Raw genomic sequence first — 18705 nt, 5'->3', positions numbered from 1 at the left:
AGTTGATAAGAACCATTTGTTGTCTCGCTCGGATCTGGGGAGGGACAGCGTAATCCCCTCGCCCTGGTCTGTTCGCAGAGCTGGAGGAAAGGAGCAGAGGAGAGGAGGAGGAATTGATTTTCAGAGCGAGGGCATGCGGAGAATTGAACTCAGATGTGTAGAGGAGACAGGGTCTGAAAGAAACATTCTACTTGCGGGGAAACAAATGTCTGTAGCTTACAGCAGAGGGGCCGTGCAATTTGAACTTGAGCAAGTCCTTCTAATGTTAATCAATTGCATAGCTGTCTTTCACCCTTCCCTTCCCGCCCCTCCCTGTCCTGAGCCCAACTCAGCCTGCAGGCCTCTTGACAAGCAACTGGTCCTGTGAAGGCATTTTAATAGGCCATGTCCGTTCAGAGGCATTGAGATTACTACTTGAACCTCATCTCCCACATGCATGCTTTCGCACAGAGACACAAATACACATGCACCCCTCTCTCTGTCGTTCCTATACCCGGCCTGATCTCACCTGGAGCGGCGAGTCTAATGATGTTTCGGAGTGTGGGCCTCGCAGCGACAGCTCCAGTCCCGGGGAGATGTGTCTCATGTCAGACTCCGCGCCAGACAGACTCCAACAAGGAAAGGGGGTGCCCGGGGGTGGGGTGGGGTGGGTGTTCTCCAAACGCAGCTGGAGCGAAGCCAAAACTAAAAGTGCAATTCTCTGACGGTTTTGTTTTCCCTCTGTGGTATTTACAAAGTGATTGAGCACATTTTTGAGTGTCACGGAGTATCTCATTACGCTCTTAAAAGCTTTTTATCCATCGACATGCTTTAAGATATGTACACATGCGGCGCATGTTGTAGATGCTGGGCCATTCATGCAGGCAGACACATAATCTCTCATTTTCTCCCACTTTCCTCGACGGCACCAAACTGTACACACACACACACACCACACACACTCGGTGCAGCTGGAGGATGGGCCGTCATTATTAACTGTTTGGCGACCTCATGACTTCATCTTCGGTGCTGTCAGAGGCGGCCCACATTATGTCTCCGCTCGGCTCAATGGGCTCTTTGTTCTGGCTTGGCTCTGGAGCAGCTCAGCATGGGGCTGCGTGAGTCCAACAGTCCCACTGGGGCTCTGGAGGGGAAGGGGGAGAGAGAGGAAGGATGGAGAGAGGGCGGGAGGAGTGTGCGGGGAAAGGGATGAGGGGAGATTGAGGAGATTTGGGAAAGACACGGGGGAATGTGGGATGATATCAGGAAACCAGGAGGGAGTAATGAGAGTTTAGTGCGAAGAAAGTGTGAATAAGATGCAGGAGGTGGGATGTGGAGAGGTAAGAGTGGGAGGATGGAGAGGGAAGGGAGCGCTGCATGCCACAGGTGAATCCTAAAGCAGGCTTGAGCAGCCTTTTACTATGATGATTTTAAACACTGCTCTCCTTCCATCCCACTGATTCATTCCAACACCAGATTGTGAAGGCAACGTGTCACCTGAGCTGCAGAGGCCATCCTGGTGTGGAATGTGGGATTAATGGCAAAGTAATGCAGAGATTAGAGAAGGAGGCGAGAGGTGAGCGGGAGAGGAGGATTGGACCGGTGGGAGTGACAGGAGAGGTCATACATGAGGAGAGCTCATTACAGGGAGGGGACAGTAACAGGCTGGGGGGAGGGAGTAGGGAGGAAGGGAGGAAGGGAAGAAGGAAGTGTTGAAGCAGGAGATGTTTGATCTGCCATAAGGACCAACTTTCACTTTATTGACTAAATACAACTTTTAATGTCATGGTGCCAGTAAGATTTTCATTGATGAAGATGCTTTCCTTCCATTTTAAATGAGCATAAACACATTTATTTTAACACTTTCCTCAGTGTTTCTCAACAAATTTGAGATTATCTCTGATACATGGTCGCTCGATCGATTAGAAATAGTACAACTTAATCTCTTAGAAACCAGATTGGTATTATTATTTTTTACTTTTATTTAAACCTTTATTTAACCAGGAGAGTCCCATTGAGATTAAAAATCTCTTTTTCGAGGGTGACCTGGCCAAGACAGGCAGCAGCATAAAAAACACAGAAAACAGAAACTAAAAGCTAAGAGACAGTGACGTAACAGAGTCAATTTAGGAAACATTTACATTTTTGGGAACCTGCCTCTATTTCTTTCATTCTAGATTTAAAAGCAGTCAGTGGTATCAGTTCTCTGAGCTTTAAAACATTCTGCAACATATTCCATGATGAGAGGTCAGAGTACACAAAAGCCTCTTTTCCCATTTCCGTTCTGGCATTTGGGACAGTGAGCATAAATAAGTCCTGAGAACGCAAAGAATATTGTCCGACACTTCTATGCATGATAAAAACTTGGCTCTTCAAGGTGTACCCTCCCCATTGGTGGTGCAGGAAACAGGACTTTATATTTAATTTTAGTTTCGTGCCCCAGTGCTGCTGTCACAGTATTGTTGACTTTTTAATCACAGAATCAGAAGGTAGGTGCTCAACTTTTACGCATTTGATTCAACAGCAATTATTTCATATAACGTCTCTCTTTATTACATACGACAATGTCCGCCCAGTGAGCGTGCATATAGGACTCTATGCCACTCCATCCACCAGTCCATCACATCGTCTAAACCTGTAACTTTCGTCCTGTATTGTGCTCTGCAGCGCCACTTATCTAATCATATAGAAAGTCTGGTGCCTTTTCGCTTCTCCCACTCACCTCCATCCCCTTCCCAGCAGACAGCGGTTAAGTCTGTTTGGCCAACATAGCAGATCCTCTAATCTGCAGAGCTTTCCCTGCCTGCTGCAGACGCTGTAATGAAGGGGTCCAGGTCTCACCTGTACTTTAAGGGGGAGAGTGGTGAATTACACCCTGTTTATTAAGCCAGGCACTCCCATTCATATCACACGCTGGGGGCGGGTGAGGGTCAGGTCTGGGGGTTTGCAGCCAACCGTCAGCCGTAATGATGATAGGATGTTGGACGGCACACACTGATTGAAAGGTTCATAAAGAGTTCTTTGTGAGGTTGTTTTGGCACCTTTTAGGTCTCGATGAAAAGAAATGTTGTGGAAAATGGACTAATGTTATTTTAGATAATTAATGTGTCAAGCTGTAAAGGCAAAAAAAGGTTTATTCAATTAACGTCTTATTTTTTTTTTTTTAACACGAGGTGACTTAATGTTTGTGCAGAACAGGCCCTCATTGTGGGAGCAGAGCAAAGGAGTCGCTTGAGTTGTGTTATTTTTATGGCATTTGGCTTGTAGTTTGGAATTCTGATTGTCATGCTCTCTGGTAAAAAGACCGTATGTCCAAATGTGACGGGTTAGAAACTGTAAGCATTACCAGCTGCAGCATCAAAGGCCCGTGCATGCTGTTCATTTAACCCAGATCCGTCACACTCATGGGTAGCCTCAGATTCAACCTGTAATACAGACATTCAGCAGAAGGTATTAGACTGAGACTAATGTAGAGTTATGAATGCAAATTTACTCCCAACACCTCTCTACCTGTGATATAGTTTAATGTATTTAGCTAGGGTGCTGTTATCGCCGTACATTAATGGATTTACTATGAATTATATTCATAATGTAACCTACAATTCGGGCTAAATTGAATAGTTTTTGTTCCATTTCATGCCGGCGTTTGTGACACCTGTAAATAAAGATTTTCAAAAATGGTGTCCAGAGTTAATAGGTATGAAAATGGCATGCATTACAATATAAATAAGGAAAATTATTAGGTCCAAAAGACTAAAAAGATATGAAGACGCGTTTTAGCCATTTTTCTATAGTTTCGCCATTTCCTTGTGGGCTGAAACCTTTACGAAAATGACCGGGAAATGTTATGCTGGCTTTCACACTTCAATAGCATTTTCAAAGTTAGCCTGCTTAGTGTTGTTCCAACATGGCTCTTTTCCTGAGCTGCATAGCAGGTGTGAGAATAGATCAGCAGCAGCAGAGCAGGCAGTGAATTAGACGGACAGATCTGAACATCCACAGGCCTAATCACCACAGAAGAGAGACAGAGAGAGAGAGAGAGAGAGAGAGAGAGGGAGAGAGAGAGAGAGAGAGAGAGAGAGAGTCCATTCTGGACTTAGACGTTCACCAGTCATTGATAAAGTGCTTAGCAGCAGGAAAATTAATGAATCCGGCCCGACTGGGAGAGGGGGTTTTGGGGTTGAAGGGGAGGGAGAGAAAGAGGAGGAGGGCTGTGTGCGGGGGGGTAATCCTGTTCCAGCTAAATGGCTGATCCCTCTCATTCCTTAGATATCAAATGTCAAGAGTTAAATTAGCCTGCTAGCCTCAGATAGGAGTTAACATGCTTTTAAATGGGGCGGGGCGCTTGCGATTCCTGCCCCTTCTGGGATGGCGGGCAGGTGCCTTTGAAGTGTCTAATTATCCAGCTCCCAGTAAGTGCAAGCTAACTATCTTAATGGGGGCCTCTATGCCTCAACGCAGCGCACAGTTATGCACTTAACACATGGACCAGAATGTGTGAACGTGCATTTTCACACAAGCAAAAACACATCGCTTACGTGAAAGTATTTAGAGGACAAATGCAACGTAGACTTCAAGTTTTGTACCGTTAAAAGTTTGTATACCGTAAGGTGGGAAACATCTGCAGTGGCATTTTGGATCGTACTTGATGTGCTTGAAATTACTGTATTATTTTTTCTATTTTATCCAAACTATTGGCTCTGTGTTTCTTTGCTTTGGCTGGATATCCATTTCTCTTGGCGAGCCGTTCCTAATCTGAGTGCCACAGACTTGGTCCGGATCATTCTGGTGTCAGAAGTGGGATTCCAATGCTGAGGCCCAGTGGAAAGCTGGCCCACTCTGGCTGGTGGGCATGGTGCCCAGATTCACCCTAAAAGACCCACTATCCCAATCGGACATAGTTCTGCCCTCGTCGGTCCTAGCACACAATCATTTTACATTGTTACAGTGTACATAACGAACAGGTTATGGCTGCTCATAGCTGGCTTGTGACTATCTGAAGAAATGCTAATACAGTCTATAAGCCAATCAGAGCACTAAATGGCATTTTTTTTGCTTTGAAGCCTTGATCAAATGCATCTCTTGGGGTTTGATTCCTCAAAGAATACAGGCCAAGGTGCCCTTTGAGTGAAAAACCTTAAAAGCCATAACTATCCATGGTCAAAAGCGCATCAGTGTGCATTTTAGAGTCAGGGCTTTCAGCTCTCTCTCACTGCAATCGTCATTGCTCGCTCACAATGTGGCCCTGATGAAACGGTAGTGGGGTTTCGTGGCTGCTCTACGGTGGGCCTGTGCCCCTAATGGGTGAATAGGGGGTGGCTGGGGGCAGGCGGAGGCTTGGCATGATACAACCCTGCTGTGAGGCTGATTTGAGGTGAGCGCAGGCAAGAAGGAAGGCGCCAAGCAGGCTTTGATTTGCCCCTCCCCTGCCCCGGGGCCTGGAGGCTGGGATGGCGAGATGCTGAGCTCTGGGTGCGTCCCAGCAGACCCCTGGCGGCAGAAGGAGCAGGCTGGGACTGCGGGCTGCGGAGCAGGGGGTTGGGGCGTGGGCTGCCGAGAGCCAAATTGAGATGTGGGAGTCGTCGAAATTTGCCTAGATGAATATTGAAGAGGGCTTTTGCGGGCGCTGTGTGGGAAATCAGCCGCTGACAATAGACTGCTAACCAGGAGAGGGAAGATCCTGACCTGCCCATTCCTCTCTCTGCAATTCGTCCAAACATCAGTCACATGCTGATGGTTAAATAATGTACCACTAAGGATTCACTCTGCAGAGACAGAATCAAACATGAGTGCAAAGTTAAAGGGAGTGAACTCTTGTGTATGCCGAAGTTCTCCGGAGCTCGCTAACTACCCACCCCCGCCGATATCAGGCTAATGACCTGATTCTGCCTTCTGACATTTAGAAGATTTGTTTGTCACAGAGTTTCTGGAATGTCACCCTTTTTAGGCAGATTCGGGACTTGGTAACCTTCACGTAATGCAGAGCTGAACTGCGTGGAAGGTACCCATCTCCAAGTGGCTCTGGGCACCGTCAGCCAAGAAGTTGATCAGAAAAAATACCTCACACAATTGCAGTAATCCCCCGTGCTCTTGTTGTGTTGTGTTTGGTGGAGTTTGAGCGCTCTCCCTCTCCCTCGTCTTTCAGCCTGCGCTAATCGTGAATGATTCCCTCTGTCTATAGCGCCAGTGCCAGGGCCGGTGAATCAGGTACATAAGCCTAAGCCGCTTGGAGAGGTGCTCTTATTAAACTCTAGCCAGCTGCTGGAATTTTTCTTCCCCCTCTCATTGTTAATTGGGGAGTCTTGAGTCTTTCCCGGGAGTTGATTTGCAAGAGAAAGAAAAAAGGAGCAAGAGATTATTGCACAGGAGGAGAGGAGCTTTGAAGAAGTGTTTTGTGATTTCACTGTATCTCCTCCACTCCTCTCCTCCTTGTTCGCTCTCCATGTGCTCCCCAGCCAAAACCTGTTTGTGCCACTGACAACGGCGCTTTGAGAAGTTCGAAGGTGGAACACAGCATATGTCTGGCTTTGGCTCAGAGGTACAACAACACCTCCTCTGATGTTTAGGCTTTTAGGAAAGGCGGCAAGGAGGGGAAAGAGTTGCAACGTGCAATGGCCCTTTGTGCATCCCTGAAACGAGTTTAGAGAGTCTGACGGACTGAGTGCAGGCCGGAGGGCACATCAGATGCTTGAGAGACAAGGACAGTTTGGCATGTGAAGGAACAGCAATCCTTGTTTTTAACCTTTTGCCTCTTGAAAATACCTTCAGAAACAACAAGCCAAGGGTTTTTGTTTCACTTTTCATTTCTTTGAATTGCCTTGGCACCCTTAACTTTAGCCCCCCTTGTCCCAGAGCCCAACTCTTAGAGGAATTGGCCCCACTCCATATCTCATTATCTCTTTTTAAATTTCATTTTGTCATTGCGTCCACGCTCTCTTTTATGCCGCCATATTAAAGGCCATGCATAGGGGTTTTCTCTGAAGGTATTCGCACCACAGACTTACAATAGAGACCCTGGACAAGGGGAAAAAAGGGAGAACCTGGGCTTCAGGAATTAATGAGTGGCTTGCTGGGGGTGAAAGAAGGATAGAAAGCAAGTGTGGTAGAGCAAGAGAGAGTGCATTTGTAGAGGGTGAGAGAGAGAGGAGAAAGAGTAGTAAGGGAGGAAGAATGCAGGAATGGAGCACCAGGTACCATAATAGTGGCAGAGAAAGCTCCTGAAATACTAGAGCTGGGGCGTGTGCTCTGATCAGGACGGCAGTGAGCACAATTACCTTCTTTTCAAATCCTTCAGTGACACTGCGGGAGGAAGGAGGACTTTGAAACTTGAAAGGCAGGAGCCTGCTTTCAACCTCAAACGCGAGCAGGAAAGGGCTCTGAAATTTGTTCAGTGCTCCCCATCCACCATTAGCTTGTTTCTTCCTCTCGCCTCCAGGCATTTAAGCGCTTTTTGAAAAGATGTTAAGAAATTCAATCACCATAGAGAGAGAGCGGGATGGTTCTTTTTTTCTGTTTTTTTTTTTTTTTGAGAGGCATGCTTTCCTCTGGTCCACAGAGGGCCGGCCTGCTGCTTTTGTATTGGGCTGAATAGACCTGCAAACTGGTGGAGGACTGGATGCGGCAACCATGGGAAAAGAGAAGCAAATAAAAGGGGAATGAAAAATGAGGGAGGGAAAAGGGAAAGGGTCTGTTGGGCTGATGGTCAGAGTCAGAGGAGTGTTGCATGGTTGAACTTTTGGTTGTGTTTACCTGCGTCTGCCTTGTCTTCATTAGCTCTGTATTTTTATTTATTTATTTTTTGACATGCCTGACATGCTGTAAGGATACAGAAAGTTTCCACCAGCAGGTACAGAAGAAAAAAACATTACGAGAGATTTCTGGTTCTCTTTTACAGCAGTCGATTGACCCTTGCGCTGCTGAGTGTTTGTTTAACCATTTAAGGTGTTATAAACTGAAGTAATGAAGCCCCTTAAGGTGGTATATTGTAGAATGATGAACCCCCTCTGTGGTGACCGGAGGGGGATGGTGGCACTGTGACACTGCTGTGATTGAACTATTAGTCGCTTGACCTCCCTTGGAGGAGAGAGACATATCTAAATAGCAGTGGGGGTTACTGGAGAAGGAGTGGAAAGAAAAGAAGAACAACAGGGAAAGAGAGTGAACAGAACAAACAAAAATGAGGGGGAAAAATAAGAATACATAGTGTGTCTCTGAAAGTAAGCAGTTGAATCACCTCAGTAGTTTTTTGTAAATTCTGCAGAAGATGTTTTAGTGCCCAGTGACCTGAACTGAGGCCCCAGTGATGAATCTATTTATTAAAACATCAAATATCTGTGTGAATGTAGGAAAAAGAGCTCATAAATATGGACACAGTTTTTACTTCCCCAGATGTCGTGCTAGATCTTCTGGATGTGAAAGGGAACGCGCTGGGAGCCTGTGCTACACACAGCTACATGCTCCACCCTTAGCGGCGCTCGCTCCCAGCATAGTTTACAGTCTCGACTTCCTTCAATCCATGTCAGGAGATGAACCCAATTTTGAAATCCCTTTATGTTAATATTGCGCTTTTGCAAGAGCAGACCTATTAATCCAGCTTTAACCGTATAAGTGCCATTATTCCCTTAATAAGATCACTGGCTGCGCAGTATAGGATTAAATACTTATATCATAACTGACACTGTCATTTCCTGCGGATGAGAGTGGCTTGCCTCTCTGGCTGTCAGTTCCGCGTTAAGAATCCTTGAATCCGCTGCCAGTGCTGCGCTGAGGTACGGCTGGCCCGAACGCCGGTAATGGATGTGGGAGAGTGAGGGGAATAAAAGAAGGGACCCGTGGGTTGCTCTCTCTTCTTCGCCTCTCTCAATCTCATTCTCTCTCCCTGCTCCTTCTCTCTTAACCTCCCCCTTTTCTGATCGCTTCTCTTCTTCTGTGAAGTGGTACAGCGTCGTGGCGGCCCTCTTCAGCGCTTACGGTAGTGCTCTTTAATCTGGCCCTCTCCTCTGCTCTTAATTGGCAGTTGGGCCGCAGTGTGTAGGGGAGACTTGCTGCTAATACGGCAGAATCTCTGGCGCCGGCACAACGGCATTCTGCCAGGTTCCCAGTGAGCGACATTGATGCAGGAGAGAGAATGTAAACCGATGACCAATGGTGAAATCATCATTGCATATAACCAGAGATGAATATGGAGTCAGGGCCTGAATAGACACCAGACTGTCTAGATCGGTCGGTTTGAAGTAAAGCACTTCACATTTTTGCTCTTCGTCAGTTACATGCTATGCCAGTTTCTGAGTTAGTCTATATGGTATCCTCCTACAGAAAAGGCTAATGCTAGGTCAGGAGGCTAGCTGACCTTTATTCATGTCAGTTCAGAGTTCAGGCCAAGGGTCAAGGGTCATGTCTTTCTGGTGGAGATCAGCTCTTGAACTCAACTCCGCATTTATCCTCTTTACCCAGCATGCCAGGAAGCTTTCTCCAGAGACCCCACTCCTAATTTTGCCTTCAGAGTAAGATTTAGTTTGAGAACAGAGAGAGAGATTGGGGAGAAGGAGGAAACAAGAGAATGAAGGAGGGTGGGGTTTATACAGCCCATGATGCTGGTTAATGGGCAGCTTGGAATGCAGACCGAAAGCCTGCGTTGCCTCCTCCATGGGAATCCATTTCGTAAGAAAAGTACAGACAGAGCTGAATTTAAGAACAGATTTTTGGGAAAGGAAGAGGTTGGGATTTTTTTCATCCATAATGTCCATTTGATCATGCACCGTCTGCCTCTGAACTCCCACATCTGGCGCCGTGGAAGGCAAACCCATAAGGCCTGTAGGTTTTAAGCACACAAAGCTGATCTCCAGCTCCTCCATTCCTCCTGTCTTCTACGTGAGCTGACCTCCTCACCATGTGTACGTGTGTTCAGGACATGCTTATGTGTGGCTATGTGTGTATAGCAGGGAACAACTTGTATTCTTTCGAATAAATCTGCAGCTCATTATTTTAACGTCAGATTCCCCTCCTCTCTTTCTATCTATCGCCCCTTGCAGAGGACGAGAGTTCAGGCACGCCGTACCACCGCGAGAGGCGCAATGCCATCAGCTCCAACGCGCCCCGCGGCCCGGACAGGACCGTGAGCGAGGAGCCCTCCACCTCCACGGAAGAACGCCCCTCCCTGCTCAAGAAGGAGCTGCACGGGTCCCTGCCCCACCTGGCTGACCATGGCCTGCCGTACCGAGGCACTCTGTTCGCTATGGACCCCCGCAACGGCTACCTCGACGCACACTACGGTAAGTCCACTGGCCACAAAATAGTAGGTTTTATTTATCTTTAAAGTGCAAAACTTGTAGATTTACTACACAGCTCAAGGACATGTTAGCAACCCGACCGCTGAGGCCAAGTTTGTCTTTTTACTGTAGGCGAGAGGCAGGACTGCCAGATGCTTGATTAAGTCTGACAGATTAGCCTCTCTCTCACACACACACACACACACACACACACACACACACACACACACACACACACACACACACACCTTTGTGAACACTGCACGCACACTTGTCTTGTTTTGTGCCTGGGAAGTTAGTATGGGGAACGGCCAGCGTAGCTTCTTAATTCCCTCATTAGGGGCCTGTCTGAACACAGTACTCTGCTTTCCCTCATCAACACACACTTCAAAGCCCCAAAGCAGCGCCGCGTCAAACCTCACCACCCCCTACTCTCTCTCTCTCTCTCTCTCTCTCTGGGCATTAGAGACTGTGTGAGAGAAAAGCGGTGTGAGAGAGAGAGAGAGAGACTAATAGAGCCGAAACCTGTGAGATTGAGTTGAAGGGAGAGCTGTGGCTTGAGTAAGATACCAAAGATAATTTGAAGAAAAAAAGGTGCGATAGACAATAGGAGTTAGATGAAAGCGAAGCAGTGTGTGTATGTGGAAAGAGAGAACAGGAGATAGATGATTGGGGAGTAAGAGGCTGATTAGGAGGTTAATTCAGCGGCCACTGTAGCCAGGACTTAGCCTGCAGACAAGGATTTGATGTGATAGCTTGTTTAGTTTGGTTAAATTGCCTCTGAATTGGGGCAGAGACAGAGTGGGACATAGCGATTTTAATCCAGTGGCAGTAATGAAAAGTCCAGTGGACCCCAACAGTATGCTGTAACTCTATTTCTCTATTTATTCAGCCAGTTCATTAGCTACTGCTCCCTCGTGCTTGGGTGCCTGGGAGTCACTAAGGTGCCTCTTTAAGGGAAAGGTTACTCCAAACCAGTGCTGTGGACAGGGCCCTCAAGGGCAGGACATTACTGCCCATTACATCCTGACCTAACTCAGCAACACTGCCACTTCTCATTTCGTGTGTGTGTGGGTATGTGTGAAGGAGCTCTGGAGGTTCCAGACCACTGAAGCCTCGGGGTAGGAGAGGGGGAAGAGAGGAGGGTGGGGAGGGGGTCACTCTGAGGCTTGGGGTCATGTGGAAAAGTCACAGTCTGAAATGGAGAGTTCAAAAGCAGCAGGAAAAGTCAAAAGGGCCGTGGAGCTTCAAGAGGCTTTCTTTGTGCATCGGGGCTCAAGAGGCTGGACGACTTGCAATCATACAGAGTGGAGTAGAGCGCAGCGATGCTTGCTGCGAAGCTGCAGGCGTGATGAACATAGATTTGATCCTCCTTCTGCACGGCTTCTTCCACATTTGAATAGAAAAGTCTAAAGTGTTAGTGATGGGATAAAAAAAGTCGATCGACTTATTTGCAAAAATTTGATTATTTTAACATTTACCAGTTGCAGCTTCTTAATATACACACATTTTCTAATTGAGTATCTTAGGATAGACACACACAAAAAAAAGAAAAAGTATCGATAACAAAACTATACAAAAAGAAGTTAAGACTCGATTTGCTTTCAGGAGAAATAACACCAACGAAGACGGAAACACGGCTTCTAGTGTTTTTCATTGATGTCGATTTTCTGAACCCGACTCCGGCTCAGCAAGACTTATGATCTGAGATGAGAGCACTGCTGTGTAAAACACCTCCTCCTGGCCCCAGGTGTTAAGGACACGGGGTGTCCCTAAAGGCGGCGGTCCCATTCTGTCTGATTGAACCCAGCACCAGAGCTCAATCCCCATGAGCTCCAACGGTCTGAGGGTCAGCAGAACCAAAGGGTTCCCCTAAAAACCCTCCGCTTCCCCTCCCCCCCCCTCCCTCAGCTGCTTTGAACCAGAAGCCTGTCGCCACTCCTGCACCACAAGGTGTAAAAAGCCACCGGCTCCTGTTCTGGTGTCTGGTTCCACATATACGCATGGAGAGCACACACACACACACACACACACAGCCCTTACTCCACCAGCGGTAGTCCCTCTCCATGAGGGCTTTGTCACCTCCTAAATTCATCCCAGGTGTGTGCATGTGTGTGTGTGTGTGTTTGTGATGGAGAGGGGGCCCTAAGCCTTTGTGCTGTGCTTGCATAGTGAGCCACGCCAGGCAGCAGACAGCCAGGTAAATCCGATTACTCTTAGCGCTGGTGTGTGTCAGTGCTTAATGTGCCTAAATGAGACGGCACCTGCAGCTTCGCCACACCTGGTCGCCGGGTCGTTAACGTGGCGGCGAAGCTCTGGGAGGCGTAGGAGTGGAACAACGAGAAGAGAGCAAGAGGGGTTTATCTTTTCGGGGGCCTCTGCTCTGCTAAATCTCGGCTATTCACCCAGACTTGTGCTCTCCCACTCCTCGCGCGTCCCTGGCCTAAGACTGTGTTTACTCTGGTTTTTACACCCACTTCAGTGCAGAAAGGAAGAGGCGCTAAGGAAACATCGGCCCTATTGTTAGCATTAGCTAATTGTGGTGATGCCTGAGTCTTAGCCGCTTTTCTTGGGCAAACACTGGATAAGAGTCCACACATCCCGCTTACCACAACACTAATACACGGGGCTTTGCTGTGGGATAAGAAGAAAGGATTGAGATGAGGATTAATGAGGGAGAAGTCTCTCTCTTTTTTTTTTTTTTAAGATCTTAATTGTGTAGAAGTGTGAATGGGATGCGCGGCGCCGACATCTGTTTACATTGTGCGCTGATTAGTCGGTCAGTGGTCCTGCAGCAACAGTGAGCCCACTTGCTGGCAGAGCATCTCTGCTTCCCTCCGAAGGGGATCTTCTTCTTTAAAGTGCTTCTTTCCTAAACACTTGCCCTTCTTTGTCAGCCTAAACACATCCGTGGAGGGACTTAAAGCGCATCCTTTTCAGTGGCTTTCTTGCAAATGTTAAAACTGCTCTGAGAATGTCTGTTGAAACGAAGAGTAAACTTGCCGAGCTTTAAGCGACAATGCTGAAGTATATTGGCGCATATTGTATCTGTGATGCAGTTAATGATAGTAGACACAACCCATTAAGGCTGTGATGGCTGCCTATCAGCCCGATAGTCTTTGGGTTAGCTCCTTAAAAAAATCTAGCCCAGATCTGGCTGCCAGGGCCTAATCCCCGCACCAAAGCCTTTGCTGTCCTTGACTGATCTCAGAAACCATGCCTGCTAAGCTCGAGGCAGTGGAGGTGTGGATCCCTCTGGCTGAAAGATTCCTCCACATGCATCACTGTAACCCCGCTCTCTGAGCCTGGCAAAAGGTGACTGCAACTTGGATCATATTGGCCCTGTGTCCTGGGAAAGCTAGCGGGAACACTGAGCCATAGCGCCAACAGCAGTCCCGGGGTTTTATGATGTGGTGGTGGGGGTGGTGGGTGTCCAGTCACAGGGGTTAAACTCTAAACTGCTGCACAGGGCTGATCTCAGGCCTACTGGGCCGTAGCACGCGAGCCGTTTCCTCGGCGTCAGTCTGTCTGCCGTAATATCAAAATGCAGCTGACCACTGAACTGAGTGAGCTAGCTGTCACCAAACTGAACGTGATCCGCACAACAATGGCCTCTCTGCTCTCCGCACTTAATTACAGCGCTTGGCCTCTCGGTTCATATGGCCTGGACTTTTCCATATGTCTTGAAAGAGCGGGAGCGGAAAAAGAGAGTATAAAAAAAAAAAAAAGAGCAATTGTGAAGTGTGTGTGCATGCAGGAGAAAAAGTTCCAACGGAGCACTCTTCTGAAATTGCAGTGAAAGAACAAACTTTCTGGCCTCTTGTTGGTTTAAACATGACAAGTGCTGGCTGGGATACAGGTTCAAACATCCCCCCCCTCCCGCCAAAAGGAACTGGGGAGCACAGAGGAGAGCCTGGGGTGAGAAGACACGTGCCTGTTTCAAGGGTAAGTGTTTGTCTTTGTGATTGTTTCAATATTGGCTTTTAGAGCGCGGTGGCACGATGTAGTCCCCCAGCGGTGGGCCGGCACAGAGAAGCCTGGGGCACACTGCAGGCAACGGAGAGGGATCCCTTCCACCCACCTCCTTTCATCAAGAAAGAACAACACGGGCCTGCTCTGCTGTGGCCCCCTTGGTCCAGCGCACCAGGGATAATCAGATGATCCCCTTTTATACAGCTTATTAGAGGCATCTCATGCTGTAAAGATAGTGCCATGCTCTCACATGCATGTGCCCCCTTTGTAGTGCATGATGATTTAAGGGGGTTAGGCAGAGTTTGAAGTGCGGCGGAAGAAAAAAAAACATCTTACGGTCATGTGCTGCTCTTCCCACAAAGCTGATGCGTGTGAACGCAATATCTCCGAATAATGGCGGTTCTTATTAACAATGACGAGATTAAATGTGAAGAGGCTAAGAAGAATTAAGAAGAATTTCCAGAGAACTTAAGATGTTCAAAGAAGAATACTCAGCATTTCTTGGTATCGTCGTCTCAACATCTGTCAGTGTGTTTTACTTTCTTTTCAAATGAGATTGCTTAATCAGTCGAGTCACAGAGGCAAGCAGGGACAATGGCACTTTCTTGACGTTGTGAAGGCTTAAAATGAAGATTTGCTGCATCTTGTCCATCCAAAAGGAGAATCCAGTGCAGCAAACACCACGGGCAACAATAACATTGAGCATGATACTTAAAAAACAACAAGACTAAAAGCTCATGGGGGCTTTCTCTCCTCAAGTTACCCGGTATAGTCTCCAGTAGGATAATCACCTCTGTGTGCTACGGGAGAGTTATTTCATGCCTTTCTTCATGTTTTCTTTTCCCGCATATCCAAATCTCATCGCTCCTTTTTTTTTGTATTTGCATTCCTCTCACATAGTGGCAAAGATAAGCGTCCTTATCCCGTCAGCCAACAACCCGTATCTTGCTCTCGTCTCTGGAGGGTCGCGAGTATATATTGTTCTACACGGAGAGGAGGCTGATGAACACAGTGTAATTAAAATGTTTCGAGCAGCCTGGTGAAATGTAAGATATCGCTGGAGAAGAGAGAAAGGAGTCGGGGCCGAGTCTGAGGGCATAAGTGAGACAGAGGGGTAGGAAAAAGAGAGAAGAGCCAGAGCGAGTGGAGAAGAAGGATGAAGGAGGAGGGGGGGGGGGGGGGGGGGGGGGGGGGGGGTGTAACAAAGCAGAAAATGAAGAGAGACATAAAAGAATGGGAGCTCAAGGAGGTCAGGCCCATCACAGGCTTTAGTGTTGCCTTTAAAGATGCCTGGGACAGGTGGCAGCTCCAGACAATCTCGCACCACAGAGCAGCATCCTCTCTGGAGGAGATAAGGGATTCCTCCATCCAGGCACCCTCATCTCCCTCCTCCTCCCACCTCTCCTTCACTCACTCTCTCCCGCCTCCCTCATGCCCACCCGCCTCCCCTTCCTCCCCGTCTCTGGGTTCTTCCAGACACGGCGCTTTGATGTGGCTCAGTGTGAGCGGGCAGCTGTAGGCCACGGGGCTGCGGCGGCGCTGCTGGGCCACTGGGCCGGCGGACCGTTGGGAGCCGACTCGAGCGCGGCTCAATCAGTGGGGCTCTCCGGTGCCCGGCACTTTCAGGTCTCATTAAAGCGCTCCGGCAGGGTTAATCCTCTTTAAGGTTTACATGGGCCCCAGTTTGTCTCTCTGCCCAGGCTGAGGGAACCCCTGGGCGCCACCTGCGTGACAAAGACTCAAATCACTGTGACACAAGTTCCCTCCGTCTGTTGCCTCTCTCCTCCACTACGCTTGTATGTTCTCCCTCTTCCCCTCACTCGCCTTCCCCTGTGCATTCCGCCTCTTCTTTACTCCCCTTCCCTTGATAGTACCTCGGCCTGGTTGTAAGTCTTTTCGGATTATTTGGGTGGAATGTGTTGACAGGGGGTGCAGTAAACGGATTACAACTTTGTCCTTGTTTTGGGATGCTGCGAAGAGGCAAAGGGGAGAGATCAGGAGGATGCGCTTTGAATAATGAGAGAGGCGAAGAAAACGAGATAGACAGCGAGCAGGATTAACAGAACGAATTAGGAGGACGACGCAAAAGCGAGAGAGCGGGTGAAAGTGAGGTGAAGGTGATTGGAAAAGGGAGGGAATCAGGAAGAGATCCAGCTGTTGTTGCACTCGCAAGACCTAATTGGTCGAGAAGCATCGACCTCTGTCTGGCCCCGCACAGTCCAGCAGCCATTTGTCAGATTGCTGTGACACTGGGCTTTATCTTTGCTCTGTGACACACAGTTTCCTCCATTAGCCCAAATAATGGCCACGCACCTCTAGGGGCCTGCACAGACTTTGTCTAATGTCTGTATGGGTTTGGTGGAAAATAGAGGAATAGTCTTACAGTACAGGGGGAAATACCATTTGAATGTCAAACATATTAAAAGGGCAGCACTGGAGGTTTTGAATGCACGGCCATTTTCCAAAGGATATGATATGTTCTCAGATTGATTTCCATCCTTCCAGACAGCCATTGGTTTTTCCCACTAATTTGAACAATGGTGAAAATCAGCTTGCAGAGACTTACAACCTGCTTGAGATAGAGCGTCCAGAACCTTTAGTTGTTTGAGCGCAACGATGGTCCAAGAGACAACATGCTATTGCAACATGATAAAATAACGTGAAAACTTGGATGCCCTTGAATGCACCGCTTGGGAAAACTTTTAATCACATGTGATAATACGCAATTCTGACATTAAAATGAAGGTGACAAAACACTCCCTGTGATGGATTACCAAGCTTAACCAAGATTAAAGTCTCTGCAAGATGATATTCAAAGCACCAGCATATGAATAGAGAACTACTCGAGGCTACGTGGGGATTTTTTTGTCAACAAAATTACATTAAAAAGACCGGCGTTGGTCAGTGGCCTCTCAGCGTGATTCAGAATTGAGAATCTGTCCAGTTTCCCCAAGCAGCCCAGAGTGTTATTGTAATGCAGGTGTATTAGCCTCACAGTCACTATCACACAGCCACATGCAGTTTCAGTATCACCTTCATAGGGGCCCAGAGAGGAGGGGTGACACGGGGCTCTGGAGGGTCAGTCTGTCACGCGGCAGCCCGATACAGCTGTGGCAATCATGAACACTGTCACTGATACGACCTCGGCTCATAAATAGGCGTCTTGGTAAATCCAAATAATTTATCATACATTTATGATACAGGCATTTAAAGGGAGTGTTTAAAAAAAACAGATTGTGGACAAAATTCTTTTTTTTCTTTTTGGGGTGACCCCGATGCCTAAATAAAGATCTCAAAGATGATCCTTGTGTATGAGTGGAATAAATCACACAGCGGGGAGTTGAAGCAAAATAAATGTAGCAAAGTCCTGGTGGGTTAACCTGGGGTTTAAATCAACTCCCTTCTCTCTGAGAGGCATCATTGTTTGGAGAGGAGGAGATCGACAGATGTGAGGGATAAAGAGAGGGAAGGGGAAAGAGGTGTAGCGCAGTGTTTCAACTACTAAACTGCTGTGTAAATCTCTCCCGAGCTAGGTGGGGGAGAGGAGGCTGCAGGATGGGGTCGGGTAGGAAGGGTGCTGGAGCGAGGGATGTGGGGGGGTGGTGCAACGCACAGCGCTTTGTTCTGTTCCCCAGCTTATCCCAATCTGGAGAAATTCACCAAATGTAGGGGATAGATTGGCACTCCGCAGAGGCCTCGTGAAATAACCTTCACTCCCTGATCCACTCTGGGATACATAGGGAGGAAGGGAGGCGGGGCGATGGAGGGGGAAGAAAAAAAAAACGGGGTGGTGCTGGGGGCCCCTGGAAGAGCGGGTGTGCGTGCTTAGCTCCACTCTGTAGCAAGCCGAGGGTCCTCGTGCTGGCGTGCAATTTGTTAAGATTGACTCGGCTGTGTAAATGTCTTGCAGATGCCGGAGTTCCATGAAGATATTTGTGTGTGACTTATGCAGAAGGGAAGGGGTAGAAGAGCTGCTTGGAGCACAGCCTGCTCCTTGATCTTCTTCATCCTGCTCGCTGAAATCAAGGTTCCCGACTGTATATTATTTCAGATAAATGTCCTGCGAATGGATACTTATATTCCATCTGCAAAAAATTGCACTCTTCGGATGAAGTTCGGCAGGGAACCGCTGCGGGGTCAAGTGGATGCTATTCTCGTACGTTGATTGATAAATGATCCTGAACTTAACTTTGTAAATATTTGCACAAAGATGGAGATAACCCGCTGAAACATTAAGTCCCAGTGCAAATATGCACCGACGTGTATAACCATGAAGAGAACTGATGGGCATTCACCGACTTGTTCAGTCTAGACAAACAAATTACTTGTGACAGCGAGTAGTGATGGAATGTATACGTGAACAGGGAGCCTGTTTATCGTGCATAGCTGACGTTTCTCCTCCTTTTTTTTTCTCCACTTCACTACTCACGTTCTCTTCTTCCGTCCGCTCTGCTTTTCTTTTCCCCTATGTTAATTACTTTCACCC

The 18705-nt window shown here is 47.8% G+C and overlaps 1 protein-coding gene across 1 annotated transcript in view; it reads left to right on the top strand.

Moving 5' to 3' along the window:
- gli3 (GLI family zinc finger 3) overlaps positions 1–18705 on the top strand; it is a gene marked incomplete at its 3' end in the record, with an annotated part of 86199 nt that overhangs the window by 23386 nt on the left and 44108 nt on the right. Inside the window, exon 3 of the mRNA XM_079234625.1 lies at positions 10011–10250. Coding sequence (XP_079090751.1) covers positions 10011–10250 — 240 coding nt within the window. The remainder of the gene's footprint in view (positions 1–10010; positions 10251–18705) is intronic.

This window comes from Taurulus bubalis, assembly GCF_910589615.1.
Source record: "Taurulus bubalis genome assembly, chromosome: 18".
NCBI lineage: Eukaryota > Metazoa > Chordata > Actinopteri > Perciformes > Cottidae > Taurulus > Taurulus bubalis.
This window is presented reverse-complemented; position numbering and strand designations above follow the sequence as displayed.